Genomic DNA, 21,174 nt, shown 5'->3' with positions numbered 1-21,174 from the left:
AGGTTGTAGGAATTTTGATTGGGATTTCACTGAATCTCTAAATTACTTTGGGTAGAATAGACATCTTAACAATATTTAGTCTTCTGATCCGTGAACATTTAATTTATTTTTAGGTCTTTGATTACTTTAAGCAATGTTTTATAGTTTGCTGTGTACATGTCCTTTACATTCTTGGTCAGATTTATTCCTACATATTTAATTCTTTTAGTTGCTACTGTCAGTGCTATTTTTTCCCTGATTTCCTCTTTAGATTGTTCATTGCTAGTATATAGAAACACTACTAATTTTTGAGTATTGATCTTTTATCCCACCACTTTGCTGAATTCAATTATTAGCTCCAGGAGCTTTGTTGTGGATCTTTGTCCATTTCTGAGAAATAATCTGGTATAGCTCTTTCTTCATATTATACCCTGATTATTTTCCCCAGCATTGGACTCCAGAGGTGTACCAAGGTCTTTTCTGGCTGACTCTTCTTCCATTTGGGGGTAGTAGTTTTTATTAAAACGCCACCCTTCTTCAGCTTAGTTCTTCCCTTGTCTACCAATTCATGAGAACCTAGATGATTCTTCTGCTTCATATGGTCTCGTTGGGGACATTTGATGGCATTCAGATGGTATCTGGTCAGGTCTTACAAGTCTTGGATGGCTTCGCTCACTGGTCTGTGTCTTGGAAGGGATGGTTGGAAGACTGGGCTCCATGCCCATGGCCTCTCCAGTATAGTGGTCTCAGGTAGTAAGACTTCTTACATGGTGATTGGAGAATCCTAAATAGAGTGTTCCAAGAGATAGAAAGAAGACGATGCCAGTTTAAGTTTGTGGAAGTGGCCCTAAGTTGTCCCAGAGCTGCAGGCACCTCCGCTGTTGATCCTATAAGACCAAAGTTCTTGTCTTTACTATTCGGGTAACATTGCCATCTGCGGGGCTTTTCAGTAATGTTTTGTAGTTTTCAGCATACAATTCTGCACACTTCCATCAGATTTACTTCTGAATATTTCATATTTTAATACTATTTAAAAGGTATTTTTAAAAGCTTCAATTTCAGATTGTTCATTTCTTGTATATAGACATTCAGTAGATTTTTGTATTTTGATCTTATATTCTAAAACTTTGCTAAACTCACTTGTTAGTTTTGGTAACTTATTTTGTGTATTCTGTCAGGTTTTCCACATAGATGATCATGTCAGAAAATAAAGACTTTTTACTTGCTCATTCCCAACTTTGATGCCTTTTTATTTCTTTTCCTTGCCTTAGCATTGGCTAGAACTGCCAGTACAAAATGTTGATTACAAGTGGTAAGAGCAGACATCTTTACTTTGTTGTTTTGTTAGAAGGAAAATATTTAGTGTTTACCATTAACTATGTTGTTAGCTCTGGATGATTTGAATACTCTCTTAACAGGTTGAGGAAGTTCCCCTCCATTTCTAGCTTTTTGTGTAGACATTGTTTTTATTTCTCTAGGGTAAATAATTGGGAGTAGAATTGCTGAGTCATAGTAAATGTATGTTTAACTTTATAAGAAACTGACAGACTGTTTTCCAGTGATTATACCATTTTTTGGTGACAAATTTTAAGTTTATTGGTGTCTTTCAAAGAGCAGAAATTTTGATGAAATCCAGTTTACCAATTTTTTCTTTTATGTTCTTGGTTTTAGGGACTCATTTTTAAAAAATCTTCGCCCAGCCCAAGACCATGATATATTTTCTTCTAGGAGGTTTTTTTTTTTTTTTGATTGAGAAACTGTAGGTTTGCAGAAAAATCATGTAAAAAATACAGCGTTCCCATATACTCCCCTATTGTTGACACTTTGTATTAGTATGATACCTTTGTTATAACTCATGAAAAATGATTAAAATAGACCTATTAACTGTCATCTATAGTTTACATTAGGTGTATTTTTTCCCATATACTACCTTATTATTTATACCCTCTATTAGTGTCGTACATTTGTTATAATTGATGAAAGCACATTCTTATAATTGTACTAATAACTATAATCCATTGTCTATAATAGGTCCACTGTGTTATACAGCCCTATGTTTTATATTTTAATTTTTATTCTAGTAACCTATATGACCTAAAGTTTCCTTTTTAACCACATTTACATATATAATTCAGTGCTGTTAATTATACTCACAATAGTGTGCTACCATTACCACCATCTATTTCCAAAACCTTACAATCAACCTAAACAGAAATACTATACATTGTCAACTCCCCATTCTCTACTCCCATTCTATCCCCTGGAAACCTGGATTCTGACTCTTATGAATTTGCTTATTCTCATTATTTCTTATCATTGGGGTCATACAACATTTGTCCTTTTATGTCTGGCTTATTTCACTCAGCATAATGTCCTCAGGATTCATCCATGTTGTCACATGAATCAGAATTTCATTCATTTTTATGGCTGAATAATACTCCATTGCATGTATGTACCACATTTTGTTTATACACTCATTGGTTGATGAATACTTGGGTTGCTTCCATCTTTTGGCAGTTGTGAAAAATGGAGTGCAAATATCTGTTCAAGTCCCTGTTTTCAATTATTTTGGGTATGTGCCTAATAGTGGGATTGCCAGGTCATATGGTAATTGTTTATTTAGCTTCCTGAGGAACTGCTAAACTGTCTTCCACAGTGGCTACACAATTTACATTCCCACCCATGAATTTATTCCTAGCAATAAGTGAGTGTTTCTATTTCTCCACATCCTCCCCAACACTTGTAGTTTTGGTTTTTAAAAGTAGGGAAGCAGACTTGGCCCAGCGGTTAGGGTGTCCGTCTACCACATGGGAGGTCCGCGGTTCAAACCCCTGGCCTCCTTGACCCATGTGGAGCTGGCCCGTGCGCAGTGCTGATGCGCGCAAGGAGTGCCGTGCCACGCAGGGGTGTCCCCCGCGTAGGGAAGCCACACACACAAGGAGTGCGCCCCGTAAGAAGAGGCGCCCAGGGCGAAAGAAAGTGCAGCCTGCCCAAGAACGGTGCCGCACACACGGAGAGCTGACACAAGAAGATGACACAACAAAAAAAGAAACAGAGATTCCCGTGCCGTTGACAACAACAGAAGTGGACAAGGAAGAAGACAGAGCAAATAGACACAGAGAACAGACAACTGGGGCTGGGGGAAGGGGAGAGAAATAAATAAATAAATAAATCTTTTTTAAAAAAAAAGTAGTCATTCTAGTGGCTGTGAAATGATAACTGTGGGGTTTTTTGTTTTTTTTTTAAAGATTTATTTATTCTCCCTCGTTTTTGTGCTTGTGTCCATTTGCTGTGTGTTCTTCTGTATTTGTTTGTCTTCTCTTTAGGCAGCATGGGAAACCAATTCTGGGACCTTCTGGAGTGAGACAGAGGCACTTATTCTCTTGTGCCACCTTAGTTCCCTGGTCTACTGCATCTCTTATTATCTCTCATCTGTGTCTCTTTTTGTTGTGTCATCTTGTTGCACCAGCTCTCCATGCAGGCCAGCTCGCTCCATGGGCCAGCTTGCCTTAACCAAGAGGCCCTGAGAATCAAATCCTGGACCTCCCATATGATAGAAGGGAGCCCAAGCACTTGAGCCATATCTGCTTCCCTCATTGTGGTTTTGATTTGTATTTCCCTGATGACCAATGATGTTGAGCATCTTTTCATGTCCTTTTTAGCCATTTATAGATCCTCTCTGTCTCTTCAAGTCTTTTGCCCAGTTTTTACCTGGGTTGTTTGTCTTTCCATTGTTGAGTTGTAGGATTTATCTATTCTGGATACTAAACCCTTATTGGACATGTGATTTCCAAATATTTTCTCCTCTTGAGTAGGTTGTCTCTTCATTTTCATGACAAAGTCCTTTGCACAAAATTTATTAATTTTGATGAGGTCCCATTTATCTTTTTTCTTTTGTTGCTTGTGCTTTGGATATAAAGTCTAAGAAACCATTGCCCAACACAGGACCCTGAAAATGCTTCCCTGCATTTTATTCTAGTTTTATAGTCCTGGTTCTTATATTTAGGTCTTTGATCTTTTTTTTTTTTAATTTTATTTATTCATTTTTTAAAAAAGTATTACATTCAAAAAATATGAGGTCCCCATTCACCCCCACCACCCCCACCCTACCACTCCCCCTACAGTAACACTCTCCCCCATCATCATGACACATCCATTGCATCTGGTGAGTACATCTCTGGGCATCGCTGCACCCCATGGCCTACGGTCCACACCATAGCCCACACTCTCCCACGTTCCAGCCAGTGGGCCATGGGAGGACATACAATGTCCGGCAGTTGTCCCTGCAGCACCACCCACGACAACTCCAAGTCCCGAAAATGCCTCCACATCTCATCTCTTCCTCCCATTGCCCGCACCCAGCAGCCACCATGGCCACTTTTTCCACACCAGTGCCACATTTTCTCGATTATTAACCACAATAGTTCATGAATAGAATATCATTAAGTCCACTCTAATCCTCACTGTATTCCTCCTTCCTGTGGACCTTGGCTTGGTTGTGTCCATTCCATATCTATTTCGATCATTTTTTGTTAACTTTTTTTTTATTGTATTTTTTTAAAAAAAGATAAATAGATCACACAAAACATTACAATTAAAGAACATAAGAGGTTCCCATATAACCCACTTCCCCCACTCACCTGCTCCTCCCACATTTCCTTTCACATTCATTGCATTTGATGAATACACCCTGGAGCACTGCCACACCACATGGACCATAGTTTATATTGTAGTTCACGCTCTTCTCCTGGTTCATCCTGTGGGTTATGGCAGGATATACAATGTCCTGCATCTGCCTCTGCAATATCATTCAGGACAACTCCAAGTCCTGGAAATGCCCCATATCACCCCTCTTCCTTCCTTTACTGCCCTCAACAACTCCTGTGGCTACCATCTCCACATCAATGATACAATTTCTTCCATTGCTAGAGTCACTACAGTTCTATAGTAGAATACCAGCAAGTCCACTCCAGTCCATATTATATTCCTCCATTCGGTGGACCCTGGGATGGCAGTGTCCACTTGAGTTAACTTTTATATATGGTGTGAGATAGGGGTCCTCTTTCATTCTTTTGCATATGGATATCCATTTCTCCCAGCACCATTTGCTGAAGACACTATTCTTTGCCAAGTGAGTGGTCTTTGCCCCCATGTGAAAAATCAGTTGGCCATAGATGTGAGGTTCTATTTCTGAACTGCCAATTCAATTCCATTGGTCAATGTATCTATCCTTGTGCCACTACTATGCTGTTTTGTCACTGTAGCTTTGTAATATGCTTTAAAGTCAGAAAGTGTGAGTTCTACAACTTTGTTCTTTTTCAAGATGTTTTTGGCTACTTGGGGCCTTCTAAAGAAATTTGATAATTTGCTTTTTCCATTTCTGCAAAGTAAGCTGTTGGAATTTTGATTGGGATTGTGTTGAATCTGTAAATCGTTTTGGGTAGAATGGACATCTTAACAATATTTAGTCTTCTAATCTATGAGCATAGAATGTCCTTCCATTTATTTAGTTCTTTGATGTCTTTTAGCAGTGTTTTGTTGTTTTCTGTGTACAAGTTCTTTACATCCTTGGTTAAATTTATTCCTAGATATTTATTTTATTTTCTATTGTAAGTCGTATTTTTTTCTTGATTTCCTCCTCAGATTGTTCATTATTATGTACAGAAACACTCCTGATTTTTGTGAGTTGATCTTGTACCCTGCCACTTTGCTGAATTTATTTATTAGGTCTAAGAGCTTTGTTGTAGATTTTTCAGGACTTTTTATAGGATCATGTCATCTGCAAATAGTGAAAGTTTTACCTCTTCCTTTCCAAATTGGATGCCTTTTATTTCTTTTTCTTTTCCTAGCTCTGGCTAGAACTTCCAGTACAATGTTGAATAACAGTGAGGACAGTGTGCATCCTTGTCTTGTTCCAGTTCTTAAAGGGAAAGCTTTCAATCTTTTACCGTTGAGTATGATATTAGCTATGGGGTTTTCATAAATACCGTTTAACATGTTGAGGAAATTTCCTTCTATTTCTATTTTCCTTCTAAGTGTTTTTGTGAAGAAGGGATGCTGGATTTTGTCAAAAGCCTTTTCTGCATCAATGGAGATAATCATGTGGATTTTTCCCTTCGTTTTGCTAATGTGGTGAAGTACACTAACTGATTTTCTTATTTTGAACCACCCTTGCATACTTGGGATAAAACCAAGGTATTTCCCCAATCACTTAAAATATAGTTGATGTCTCAAATGAAAAAATAAAAATTTAAAAATGAGAGGCAGGGTCCCTTATCCCAAAGAAAATAGATTAATCAGGAATAGATTAGCTTAAGAACATAATCTTTTTAGGATTCATAAAATAACTCCAAACTGTTACACTTGATAATATTATATGCAAATAACACAGTATATTTTTCTTTCTAATCCAAGCCTTTTATTTTTCTTCCTTGTCTTATACTAAGACCTCCAGTTCATTAAGTATGATTTTAGCTGAAAATTTATTATAAATGCTCATTCTCAGGTTGAGAAGTTCCCCTCCATTCATAGTTTGATGAGAGTTTTTAATATAAATGAATGGCGAATTTTGACAAATAGATTTTCTGAATTTATTTAGCAGGTCATATTGTATTTCTCCTTTATTCTGTTAATATGGTAAATTACATTTATTCATTTTTTAATGTTATACCAGCTTGCACTCTTGGGATAGAACCTCTTGGTCTTGATGTATTACCTTACAGTTATCTATATCTATGTATCTTGTATATATATATATGTTCAATTTACTAATTTGTAAGAATTTTTAGGTCTTATTCATGATGAATATTAGTCTATTAATTTTCTTATAATGTCCTCCTCTAGTTTAGGTATCATAGTAATGATAGCTTCTCATGATGAATTGGGAAGTGTTTTCACAGTTTGTGTAGGATTGATACTATTTTCTCCTTAAATATTTGATAGATTTCCCCAATGAAACTCTGTAGGCCTAGAGTTTTCTTTTTAGCAAGATTTTAAATTACAAATGTATAAGATAATAGGGCTTTTCAAATTTTCTATATCTTGTTGAGTCTGTTTTGGTAATTTCTTTCTTCAAGGAATTTAACTATTCATCTAGGTTGATGAATTTATTGGCATGTTATTTGTAATATTCCCTTATTTTTCCTCAGTTAGTGAGATTGGTTGCGATATTCTTTGTTTCATTCCTAATATTGGCAATTTGTGTCTTCTTTGTTTTTCTGAACAGTCTAGTTCAGGTTTGTCAGTTTTATTGATTTTCCCCCCAAGTAAATGTTTAGTTTCATTAATTTTTCTATATTGTTTCTGACAATTATGTTTTCTTTTTCACTGAGTCCTTCACTTATCTTAATTATTTCTTCTTTCCACTTATATTGGATTTTTTTTTGCTCTTGTTTTCTAGCTTTATAATGTGGGAATTTAAGTAATTTATTTGAGACCTATTTTCTATACGTATTTAAAGCCATAGCTTTCCCTTTAAGCACTATTGCTGTATACTGCAAATTTTGATATATTGTAGTTTTCATTTTCATTTGGTTCAAAGCAATTTCTAATTTCCCTTGTGATTTCTCTTTTGACTCATGGGTTGTTTAGAAATATGTTGCTTAGTTTCCAAATATTTGGGAATTTTCCAGTTATCTTCCAGTTATTGATTTCTCATTCAATTCTATTGTGATCAGAAAATGTGCTCTGTGTGATTTTAGTCCTTTTAAATATTTTGAGACAACTTTATGGCTTCACACATGGTCTGTCTTAGTGAATGCTCCATGTACATTTAAAAAGAATATGTATTCTGATGTTGGGCAAAGTTTTATAAATGTCAATAAGATTTTTTTGGTTGATGGTGGTGTTCAATTCTGTGTCCTTAGAGATTTTCTTAAAAAGGAGTATTCATATCTCTAACTATAATTGTGGATTTATCTATTCCTCTTTTCAGTTTTTGCCTCATATTTTGAAGCTCTGCTGTTGAAAACTATACACTTTTTGAAGCTCTGCTATTGAATGCATACACATTTAGAATTATTATATCCTCTTTTAGGATTATTACATCCTCTTCTTTTTTTTTTTTAAGATTTATTTATTTATTTCTCTCCCTTCCCCCCCCCACACCCCGTTGTCTGTTCTCTGTGTCCATTTTCTGCGTGTTCTTGTTTTTTGTCAGCAGCACGGAATCTGTGTCTCTTTTTGTTACATCATCTTGCTGCGTCAACTCTTGGTACGTGCAGCACCATTCTTGGGCAGGCTGTACTTTCTTTCGCACTGGGCTGCTCTCCTTACAGGGGGCACTCCTTGCCCGTGCTACGCAGGGGACACCCCTGTGTGGCAGAGCACTCCTTGGCGCATCAGCACTGCGCATGGGCCAGCTCCACACACGTCAAGGAAGCCCGGGGTTTGAACCGCAGACCTCCCATGTGGTAGACGGATGCCCTAACCACTGGTCCAAGTCCGCCTCCTTACATCCTCTTCTTAAGTTGACTCCTTTGTCATTATGAAATGTCAATTTTTATCCTTAGTAATAATCCTTTTTTGGACTTTGACATTAATATAGCCATTCCAGCTTTCTTTTAACTAATGATTATATGATATATATATAATGTTTCTTTTGTGACTAATTTTTGTATGTACATTTCCTTTAATTTATCTGTGTGTTCATGTTTAAGTGATTTCTTACGGACAACATATAGTTGTCTTTTTTATCCACTCTCACAATCTTAGTCTTTAAATTGGAGTGTTAGTCCATTCAGTTAATGTAATTATCATTATGATTAGGCTTAAATGTGTTCTTTGTTTCTTCATTCATCTCTTCTTGGCTTCCTTTGGATTAGTTGAGTAATTTTTCTTATTCCATTTTATTTCCAAGAATGGCCTATTGCCTATACCTCTTTGTTTTGTTTTTTCAAATAGTTATTCTAGGGTAGCACTTTCCTAAGTTTTTGGTCTCAGAACCCATTCACACTCTTAAAAATTATTTATGGTCTTAAAAATTATTGAGGACCCCAAAGTCTTTATTTGGGTGGGTGATATCTATTGACATTTGACCATATTAAAAATTAGAACTAATAAATTGTTAAAAGACTTATTTAAGATACACTTTAAAACAAAAATAAGCCCATTTGTATGTTAACATAACATTTTCATTAAAAATAACTTCTCAAAAAAAATTAGGGAGATGAGTGGCATTGTTTTACATTTTTGCAAATCTCTTTAATGTCTAGCTTAATGAAAGACTACCAAATTCGTTTATCTGACTCTGCATTACATATCATGTCATGTAACCTATGAGAAATTCATTGTACATGTGTGAGAATGCAAGTGGGAAAGACAAATAACATCTTATAAACCTCTCAGTGTTGTTATAGAAATAATTTTGACCTTTTGAACTCCCAGACTGGTCTTGGGGACCTCCCAGGGATCCTTGGACTGCATATTGAGAACTACTGTTCTACGGTTTACAATTTGCACCTTTAACTTACCACAGACTACCTTCAAATAATATTATACCACTGAATTTATAATGGAAGACCCTGACAACAATATACTACCAATTCTTTGTGTTTTTTTCTTATTGTTTTCATACATTTTACATATATATTATAAACCTTCAATATATTGTTTTTGCTCTAAATAGTGATCTTTTCTTTCTTTTTTTTTTAAATATCACAGATCACACACAAAATAATGATCTTTTGAAGACATTTTTTAAGTGAGAAAGTCTTTTATACTTACTCAAATGTTTACATTTCCAGTGTTCTTTATTCTTTTCTGTAGATCCAAGTTTCCATCATGTATTATTTTCCTTTTTCCTAATGAAATTCCTTTAATATTGTAGATCACATCTACTGGTGATGAAGTCTTTCTGCTTTTATTTAGAAAAATGTTTTATTTTGCCTTCATTTTTAAAACTTTTTGTTTTGGAATAATTATAGACTCAGGCTCATAAGAAGTTTCAAGGCTTAACCTCAATTGTTTCCCTTCCCTTAGGGATCACAATTATGAGTTTATTGAAAAACACGGTCTGAAAGCAGTGGTTTTATATATTTTGCCCAGTTTATAGTTGCTTACAATGGGAGTTTAAGTCCCATCCATCATGGTTAGAAGTGGAAGTCTCTGTCAAAACAGACCTTAGAGGGAAGAAGAGATATGATGTGGGGGCATTTTCAGGATTTGGAGTTGTCCTGGGTGGTGCTGCAGGGACAGATGCTGGACATTGTGTGTCCTGCCATGGCCCATGGGGTGGACTGGAGGAGAGTGTAGACTACAATGTAGACCACCGTCCATGTGGTGCAGCAGTGCTCCAAAATGTATTTACCAGGTACAGTGAATGTGCCATGATGATGGAAGAGGTTGATGTGGGAGGAGTGGGGTGAGGGGGGTGGGGAGTATATGGGGACCTTATTTTTTTTAATGTAACATTTAAAAGAAAATAAAGAAGAAAAAAGAAACCAGAGACTTTATTTATTTATTTTTTTAAAGATTTATTTATTTCTCTCCCCTTCCCACCCCGGTTGTCTGTTCTCTGTGTCTATTTGCTGCGTCTTGTTTCTTTGTCCGCTTCTGTTGCTGTCAGCGGCACAGGAATCTGTGTCTCTTTTTGTTGCATCATCTTATTGTGTCAGAGACCTTTACTGAAGATCATAAGCTGCAATGACTAAATTTTGATTCTGCATTTGCTGTGACTGTTGAGGACATTCATATATAAATCAATATTTCCCAAATAATGAGTTATATAGTGATTCCTGTTTTGTTTTTTTTTTTTCTTTTCTCTTTTTGCCTCTTGTGGAGGGAAAATCAGAATCAAGATTTGTACTAGATCTAGAGGTGGCAAATTTGCAATCTTGCTTCTTAATCTTTTTTCCTTTTCATTCCTATTTTATTAATCTCTTTATAAAAGCAATAGTCCAATCCTCCGGTTGCACCTTTTTTCTTTTCTTCCTTCTCCATTTCATCCCCTGTATTTGGTATTTTAGGTTACACAGAATAGAGACATTTGATTGCCTTAAACCCAAGTAAATGAGTTTAAGGATTTATAGGAAAATAGGAAGACTATACTCTCAAAAATATAGCCAGACTGAACAGTACAAATAATCAGTTGTAGAGCCAGCCCTTGTGCATCCTCAGAAATGGGTGCCTTTGTTTCCTATTCAGATTTTCTCTGCTGATTTAGTGATATCTCTAATCTTACCTGTTGTTAATTAGTGCCTTCATTGCTCTCTATTAGCTACCTCTAGTGTCTGTTTCCTCCTAGAGCTCTGTGTGCTGTTTTCCTTCTTTTTCTCATTACTAAATCTCACATTTGCACTCCAAAGAAGAGCTTCTGATTGATAAACGTAATGATCTGTTGGTGCCAGGCCACCTTCTAGGTCATTAGTCAGTACAAAGATTCTCTGTCCTTGGGTCATGTGCCACAATTGATTGCATAGGGTCATGTGGTGCAAAGTATGATGATTTATAAAACCTGTCAGAAGGGCTACTAGCATGCAGGCACTCAGTATCAACCATTCTCCTCCACTTTAACAAGTGATTCACTTTCAACTTTATTAAGGACAGTTACTAAACTAGATTTTTCCCCAGACCAGTCAGCAACATATTTATAGATTAAGGCTAAGATGAATTGCTGTTCTCATTCCTGAAATTAGGGGGTTTTCCTCCTTATTTCATTCTTAGCCACAAAACAAAGGACAGTCTTTACCTCCTTTTAGCCACAACTTAAAATAAACTCATGGTACTGATTGTTGGTCCAAGAGAGCCCATCTGTTAGAGACTGAAGGAAGACAAAATTCAAATCTGTTTCTGTTCTTGTTAGCATCTAAATTTGGAGGAAGCAGAGGTTGAATCTGTGAGCTAAAAATAAGGTTTTTTGATTATTAGACCTACTTAGGTTTGAATCCTGGCTTTCCAGTTTAGTAGATGATAGATGAAAATGTTTTCCAAGCTCCAGTTTTGAGTACTGATGAAAACTAGCATTTTTTAGTGCATGAGCCAAGTAATTATTATTGAGCCCTTGTATGTTTCCTCAGTGCTGTACCAGGTACCATTAGATATACAAGAGACATAGTAAGTTATAACTATTGGTTTATAATCCCAAGTATGAAATTCCATCCCAGAAAAGGTTTTAGAGAAACTCAACTCTATAATGGTTTTATGTTGTTGAAATTTTGGCTCTGTCACTGTCTGTACGACCTTGAACAAACTACCTAACTTTTCTTTGCCTGGGTTTCTTCATCTGTACAATGGGGAATAATAATAGTACCTAATTCATAGGATTGTTGTAAGGAACAAATGAATTAATATATGTAAAGTGCATAGGACAGTGCCTGATACATAGTAAGTGCTACTGCTGCTACTGCTGGTGCTAGATTATATCCCCTCACAGGTTGAATATTTGAAGCCTCCTTGGCCCTAATTGACTAATCTTTTTCTTTGCTTGATTTAAAGTGAATTAATTTGTTAGAAATTTATAGTATCTTTAGCCTCCACTGATAGGCAATTTTGCAAAAGGTAGTAAGAGATGAGTGAGTTGAAAGACATGGTCTACAGATAATTTTATGGTGGTTCCATTTTAAGATTCGACACCAGAATTTCCATATATTGCCAGCCCACCTTTAGTGATGCTTTGGCCAGAAAAATGTATCTTGAAATTTTTACAAAGCTGACTTCCTCCTCCCCCCACCCCAAAAAAATCCTTTTTGAGGGGGTTGGAGGGAGTAGAGTGCTAGTGGTATGAAAGTAGGGAATAGGAAAAGACAGTTTGAATTGAGACCTCTGATCTTAGTCTTTTAACAAATTCAGTGCAAGGAAGGTTCTAATCAAAAGTTACTTTACTTCTTAAAGGGGAAACTCATTTCTAATTTATATTTCCTTCAGGAGTGGGCTTAATATGTTTTCTTTCTATATTAGATTGCATATCTTTTTATTATGTTTATTGATTATAATTATTCATATTTCTTTCTTGATTTGCCTATTCATGTCCTTGTCTTTTTTTGTTTGTTTTTATGAGGGGACTTAACCTTTGTAGAATAAGGACATTAAACCATTGCCAAATATGTTTGGAATATATTTTTCATTTTGCCAATTGTCTTTTATCCTTGGTTGTGCTTTTTAAAATACACATAAATTTTAAATTTTTATCTATTGAATATGAATTTTTCCTGAAAAGTATAATCTCATTATGGTTAGAAAGAAAATTAATCCTGAGTGCTGTAAAATATTTCCAAGTTTGTGTGAACTGATCCATTTAATAAACATTTTCCTAAAAAGTAGAAGGTGTAACTGATTGACATAGGATTTGAATAGCAAATTAACATAGGCCTAAGGCTGTAATACCTTACCAACAATAGCTACCACTTATATCTGCTGCATGCCAGGAATGTTCTAGGCTTTTTCTTTATAATATTCCTAATACTCCAAGGTAAATATTATTGTCCATATTTCAAGTTGAATGAAATGAGGCTCAAAGAAGTGAAATGACTTGCCCATGGTCACAGAAGTTAGATATGCAAATACTTGGGCCCTACCCCAGGACCTATGGAATCAGAAACTCTCAGGTCAGGGCCCAGCAATCTGTTTTACAATAGCTCCAGCTGATTATGATGTATGTTAGAGTTTGAGAACCACTGGTCTAGGAAATTTATTACCTAGCTAGTGTTTATTTTACTTCTACTTTGGTTGGTTTTCAGCACAAGTCTCAGCCCTTAAGTGCACATTAGCATTATTGCATAGTGACAAGAGCATGGAATCAAACAGGGGCAAGTTGAATCCTGAATTAACAAGCATTTACTAAGACAAGTTCACTTCCCTGAGCCACAGTTTCCCATCTCTAAAATGATGTTAATAGCATCTTTCTTTTCTCCTCTTTTCTTGTCTTAGTGCCTAGGCTCCCATGTGTTGAGTAATTACCTCTAGCAATTTGTCTTGTTAGCAAGGAGCCCCCAACCTCATCTGTTCTAAACTCCCCTTGTTTCTGGAATGTATTGTTTGTCTGTGTCTCAAGGCCGCTGTAGTAGCTATTTCTCTGCTGGGACATCTCCTCTTCCCATCTCTCTTTACTTCACAAACTTATATACATTCTTTAAATTCCTGCATACAGTTTACTTTCCCTGGAGGGGGCTTCCTCTGACCCTCACCCCTTAGTCGTGCTTGCATAGCAGCCTTTATTCCTCCTATCATTGTACTTTATCACATTGTTCTGGAATCCCCTGTCCCCTGTATAAAACCTCATTGAGGAGAGGGTCTCTGCTATATTCCCAGGGGCCAGTAAAGTCCCTCATACATTGTAGAAGCTGAATGAATGCTGAGTGAATGAGTGGTGGCTGCCATTTTACTTCATCATCATCATCATCATTCTTGAGCAAGCCCACCCCTCTGCCATGTAATTTATGCATTGCCTGCCTGCTTGTAATAATCCTAAGTGTTGGGACCAGTGCCTGTTTTCCCTTTCCCTGAAATTGTATACTTTGGCTTAGGCTGACATGGTAATTCACTGAGCTGCTCCCTAATTGCTGATCCTTCTGTACCACAGGTCCCTTGAGGGAGCTCTGTGCCTTGATGGATCAAGTGCATCATATGCAGAATGAAAAATGGCAGCATCCTTCGGACCTCACCATGCGGTGAGTGGGTGATTAGAAAGACGAGGAAAAGGGTAGGACTTGGCTACAGGAGGAATATGATGGGAAGTTTGGGGTGTAATTGTTGTTTAATGCCAGAGGTGGAAGGAGAAACAATACAATATCATGGAATAAGAACTGGACTGAAATTCAGGAAACCTGGGTTCTAATACTAGCTTTAAAATTTTAAACTAGCTATATGATTTTGATCGAACTACTTTACTTCTCCGGTCCTTAAAGATGTTGAGCTAATTAATGTCAAAGGCCCTTTCTAGTTCTGAAATCTTCTGGATTCTTTTTATATTCTGTATTCTTGAAGCAGTGTAGTTTACAGATTTATTCAGTTACTTTGATCCAGTTGCTCAAAAACCTGGGAGTCATCCTTGACTCCCTTCTCTGACCCCATATTCAGTCTATGAGCAAATACTACAGATTCTACATATAAAACATATTCAGAACCTGACCATTTCTTATAATTTTCACTTGGATTATTGTAATAGTCTCCTAAGTAGTCTCTGTCCTTCTTTGCTTGCCTATCTACTGGTTTTAACTCAGCAGCCAAAGAGAATCTTTTAAAGCATAACTCAGCTCTCTCCCCCCTGCTCAGAATTTTCCAGTGGCTTCCCATCTTGCATCATCCCATCCTCACAATCCCCTACAAGAACCTATATACTTTGGCCTAAGTTGACAAATTACCTCACGAACCTCATATCTTACTTCTTTTTCCTTTGATCACTCTTCTGTAGTCACACTGGCTTCCTTATTTTTTGCAAACATGTCACATATGCTCCCATCCCAGGGCCTTTAAACTCAGTGTTGCCTTTGTAGTTGCCAAAATAATAACAGTTCTCGGTTGAGTTGTAATGGTTATTGGATAAATTGTAGAGAGTCAGAGGGTTGTGAGTTCAAATCCAGTCTCCGCTACTTACTCTACTATGTGACCATGGGCAGGTTACTGAAGCTGAGTCTCGGTTTCCTTATCTGCACAAGGAGTTAATGAAAGTACTTTCCTGGTAGGATTCTCTTTAGCATCAAGTCAGATGAGCTGTATAAAGAATTCAGCAAGTACTTACATATAGGGTTTGATTAAATTTAGGTATTGTTATCATTCTTTTCAACCCTAGCTACTCCTTATACTCACCTGTATAGATTTCTAAAAATTTATTTATTTTTAAGATTTTTTTTCTCTCCCCTTCCCCACCCTCCCCCCAGTTGTTTGTTCTCTGTCCATTCACTGTGTGTTCTTCTGTGTCTGCTTATATTCTTGTCAGCGGCACCAGAAATCTTTGCCTCTTTTTGTTGCATCATCTTGCTGCGTCAGCTCTCCGTGTGTGCGGCGCCACTTCTGAGCAGGCTGTACTTTTTTCACGCTGGACGGCTCTCCTTATGGGGCACACTCCTTGCGTGTAGGGCTCTCCTACACGGGGGACACCCCTGCGTGGGATGGCACTCCTTGTGTGCATCAGCACTGTACATGGGCCAGCTCATCACATGAGTGAGGAGGCCCTGGGTTTGAACCCTGGACCTCCCATGTGGTAGGCGGATGCTCTATCCATTGACCCAAATCCGCTTCCCCTAAAAATTTAGATGCCCAGGTCCTGATTCCAGAAATCATTAAGTCTTGGAGGGTGGTGGAGCTAGGAATCCATAACTTTTAAAGACTTCTAAGAATAGGAAGTTCCAGTAATCAGTCTCTCCACCAAAACAACTATTGAACTAGCAGGAACTATCTGAATCAGCTGTTTTGAAACTCTGGAGTCTGGTAGAATACTGTGCAGCATCCAGAGAAGAGCTGGAGGAAGAGGCTGGTAAATTATATTGGGACTTTTTTTTTTTTTTTAGGAGGTATCAGAGATTGAACCCAGGCCCTCATACATGGGAAGCAGGCACTCAACCACTAAGCTATAGCTGCTCCCCTAAATTATAAATAGCAGTGAATCTCATCCTCACAAATTGATGGCTCCAGCCCTCAAGGACAACAAAAACCTGTGGGAGAACTAGATTTCCAGACTTATAACAATGTAATACTCTGAATGTCCAATTCTCAAAGCACACAAACATACACACACAAAGAAACAGGAAAGTATGGCTCATTCACAGTGAAAAAAGAATTTGCCAGAAACGATCTCTGAGGAACTATTTGTCAAAGACTTTAATTCAACCTGTGTTAAATATGTTCAGTGAATTAAAAGAATCCATATACAAAGAACTATAGAAATTAGGGGGAAAGTTGTCTAAATAAAATAAAGAGATGAAAATTATAAAAGGGAAACCAACAAATTTTAGAGCTGCAAATTTCAGTAATCAAAATGAAAAACTCAAATTCAGTGGCAGATTTGAACAGCCAGAAGTAAGGGTCAGTGAACTGGAAGACAAGACAATAGAACTATCCAGCGTGAGGAGCAGAAAGAAAAAAATAATGAAGAAAATTGAACAGAGCCTGATGGATCTGTGAGACTCCATCAGGCATACCAACAAACACATCATTGGAGTCCCAGGACAAGAGAGAACAGGGCAGAAAAAATGTTTGAAGAAGTAATGATAGAAAACTTTCCAAATCTGATGAAAGACATGAATATACATATCCATGAGGCTCAACGAACTCTAAGCAAGATAGACTCCAAAAGATATACACCAAGACACATTATATCAAAATTGTCAAAATCCAAAGACAAAGAGCAGCTGCCTTGCAGGCTTGAAGATTCCAAGCTGCAACTGAAGGAAGTGAAGTATTAGTTCAAAGGAAGACAGTAACTCTCTTAATAATTTGGCTATTCTCTGTGAGGTTAGGAAAACCTAAAGGAGGGTTGTATTAGTCAGCCAAAGGGGTGCTGATGCAAAATACCAGAAATTGGTTGGTTTTTATAAAGGGTATTTATTTGGGGTAGGAGCTTACAGATACCAGGCCATAAAGCATAAGTTACTTCCTTCACCAAAGTCTATTTCGAGCAAGATGGCTGCCAACGTCTACAAGGGTTCAGGCTTCCTGGGTTCCTACGTTCCGGGGGTTTGCTTTTCTCTGGGTTTAAGGTTCCTTTCTTCCTGGCCCTGGCTTCTCTTTCCCCTGTGAGCTTACTTCCCAGGGCTCCAGCTTAAATCTTCAGCATCAAACTCCAAGATCAGAAAACCCTTGGGAAACGGATTTGGCTCAATGGATAGAGTGTCTGCCTACCACATGGGAGGTCCAGGGTTTAAAAACCCAGGGCCTCCTGACCCATTTGATGAGCTGGCCTACGCACAGTGCTGATGCGTACAAGGAGTGACGTGCCACGCAGGGGTGTCCCACATGTAGGGGAGCCCCACGTGCAAGGAGTGCGCCCTGTGGAGAGCTGTCCAGTGCTAAAAAAAGTGCAGCCTGCCCAGGAGTGGCACCACACATGCAGCAAGATGATACAACAAAAACAGACACAGATTCTCAGTGCCACTGACAAGAATATAAGTGGATACAGAAGAACACACAGTGAATACACACAGAGAGCAGACAACTGGGGGGGAGGGCAAGGAAGGGGAGAGAAATAAATAAAAAATAAATCTTAAAAAAAAAATAAAAGAAAAATCCCTCACCTCTGTTCTTTGCCATGCCTTTTATCTGTGAATCCCCACCCCTTGCTGGGTGGGGACTCGATACCCTAATCATATTGCCCTAATCATAACTCAATCATGCCCAGGTACTGATCAGATTACAAACATAATCCAATATTTATTTTTGGAATTCATTGATAATATCAAACTGCTACAAGGGTTTTCTGAGAACTCGAGCAAAGGGAAAGCCTACAAGAACCAGCATAATACAGCATGGCATCAGCAGAAATGGGGAATGGTTGCTCAATTTGATTCAAGCTGGAGTAGGCTGGAAAAAAAGCTTGGATGAGAAACTTTATAAATGTACTCAGTGTGAAAAGAGTATCAGTCAGAGTTCAACTCTTATTCAACACCAGAAAATCCATACTGGAAAGAAATCCCCACAAATGTGCTGATTGTGGGAAAAGTTTCTTTCAGAGTTCTAATCGCAATCAGCATCGACGAATCCCTACTGGGGAAAAGCCCTATAAAGGAGTGTGGGGAAAGGTTTAAACAGAGCTCAAATCTCATTCAGTACCAGAGAATTAATACTGGAGAAAAACCCTATCAGTGCTTTGAGTGTGACCAATGTTTCAGCCAGAGTTCCCATCTCATTCAAAACCAGAGAACCCACACAGGGTAGAAGCCCTACCACTGCAGTGAATGTGACAAGTCCTTCAGCCAGAGCTCTCATCTCACGCAGCACATGAAGGTACACAAAGAAGAGAAGCCTCCTAAAACTCAGGGCAAAAATAGCAAGGCAAAAACTCACTTAGTATCATCTTGGAAAGCTGGTACAAGAAGGAAGTCTGTGGCTGTTCTCCGCTAAATAAAAGGTACTGCTTCAGCCCTCTTCAAAAAATAAATAAAATGACTAATCTTTTAGAACTGGAGATGGTTTACAGTAGAACACTTAAATATTGCATTTTTTTCTAGCATGGAAACATCAAAGATCAATGACATAATTGGACTGAAAAAAACGGCATGAGTCCAGCTGTCCATCCTTTTTTTTTTTTTAATGTGACTTGGAGCACAGAGAACTGAAAATTTGTTTTGAAAGAATACAAGATCCCTTGACCTCATTTGAAAACACTTCCTGCCTTCATGTTTTGATGACACATGTATGAAAGTGTAGAAATATGCAAATAATTCCTCAATTTTAAGACTTTGTGTTGCAGGAATAATTAAATAAAAGGGAAAGGAGATTAATTCCATTAGTTTTGGAGTTCTGCTGCTGCTGAGAGTTGTTGTTTGTAAAGTTTTGTAATATATTAACCAATGGTTTATAATTATGAGTTGGAAATTCAGCTTATTAAAAATGTATTCAAGTTCATAGATCTTTAATCAACACAGCTCACTGCTCTATATTAGCTTTCTTTTGCTTCTTCTCTTCTGCTTATAGACAGTTAATAATTAAAGGATTAGAATTTCCCTTTCATTGACTTCTTTGTAAGAGATAATATAGGAATCAAAAGTGAGAACTGAATTGGACCACAAGTCTTCTATTAATACTAACACTGTTCTTTGTGGTGATATTACTGCAGTTACTTGTTTTCCAGAAATTGGGATGGATTGATGGTGATATATCCCCATGCCCTTGACCTCTTTCGGTATTGTATTATGCACTGGCAAATTGAGCCATCCTTTTAGATTTACATGGATAAATAATTATACTGTATTTTACTAACACAATCTCAGCTTGCTGCTTGTTAATTTTAAAAATCTCCAATTTCTACATCTCCCTGTCTTTCCCTTTAAAAGCTTTAGATAACCCTAGTTATCTTAAGCAAGTATTTGTGATCAGCAAAAGTAGTTTAATTCCAATGTCAGTGCATTGTGGCTCCTTTGAAATCTTAAGTTAACTTATTTGGCATTACAGAAATTAAGTCTAGCAAACCTCTTTCTCAGTTTCCATCAGAACATTGCAAGTTTTTGAACATTCTAATCAACTGCCAGCTCAAGTTTTAATTTCTATTGAATGCTAAAGGTCTTCTGATTTTTTTTTTAATCTTTTCTAATCGTATCAATTCCTGTTATATTAATGATAATTATCCATAAAAATAAAAATTGTATATTTTGCAAAGAAAAAAATCCAAAGAAACATGGGATTTTGAAAGCAGCAAGAGAGAGATGACTTGTCACATACAAGGGATCCCCAACAAAATTAACTGGATTTCTCATCAAAAACTGGAGGTGGGAAGCAGATGTGGCTTAAGCAATTGAACTCCTGCCTACCACATGGGAGGTCCTGGGTTTGGCTCCTGGTGCCTCCTAAAGAAAAACAAATTAGACAGCAAGCTGATGCAATGGGTGGCGTGGCAAGCTGACACGAGAGACACAAGGAGGAAAGCATAATAAGAGACCTAACAAAGCAGGGAGCAGAAGTGGTTCATGCAATTAGGCACCTCCTTCCCACTTGGGAGATGCTGGGTTCAGTTCCTGGTGCCTCCTAAAAAGAAGCCAAGCATACAACAAACAGACACAGCAAGTGCAAACAACAAGGGGGGGGGGAATAAATAAATAATAAATCTTTAACTTAAAGAAAAGCAAACCCCCCCCCCCCAAAAAAAAAAAACAGCCATGGATGCTAGAAAACAGTGGAATGACATATTTTTAAATCCTTAAAGAAAAAAATCAGTCAGCCAAGAATTCTCTATCTGGCAAAATTATCTTTCAAATATACAGGAGAAATTAAGACATTTATAGATAAACAAAAGCTGAAAGAGTTCATTTCCAGAAGACTTGCCCTATAAGAAATGCCAAAGGAAGTCCTTCAGGCTGAAATCAAAGGACACCAGATAGTAACATAAGAAGAAATAAAGAACACTGGCAAAGGTAACTACTTAGGTAATTATAAAATAAAATATTGTTATTATTGTACTTTTGGTTTGTAATTGCTTCCCTCTCATATGATTTAATAGGCAAATTGCGTGTAAAGTAACATTTTAAATCTACATTAATGGGCATACAGTGTATAAAGATGTAATATAAAGGGGCAGGAATGGAGATATATGAGAGTAGAGTTTGTGTACTA

General features: G+C 37.3%; 1 protein-coding gene and 1 pseudogene across 1 annotated transcript in view; both read left to right on the top strand.

Annotated features, from left to right (window-relative positions):
• S100PBP (S100P binding protein) overlaps positions 1 to 21,174 on the top strand; it is a 64,857-nt gene that overhangs the window by 30,302 nt on the left and 13,381 nt on the right. The window contains exon 6 of the mRNA XM_004471369.5: positions 14,495 to 14,582. Within this exon, the coding sequence (XP_004471426.1) occupies positions 14,495 to 14,582 (88 nt within the window). The remainder of the gene's footprint in view (positions 1 to 14,494; positions 14,583 to 21,174) is intronic.
• On the top strand, positions 18,175 to 19,047 carry LOC139439587 (zinc finger protein 22-like; annotated as a pseudogene).

Source organism: Dasypus novemcinctus, chromosome 9 (genome assembly GCF_030445035.2).
Source record: "Dasypus novemcinctus isolate mDasNov1 chromosome 9, mDasNov1.1.hap2, whole genome shotgun sequence".
NCBI lineage: Eukaryota > Metazoa > Chordata > Mammalia > Cingulata > Dasypodidae > Dasypus > Dasypus novemcinctus.
This window is presented reverse-complemented; position numbering and strand designations above follow the sequence as displayed.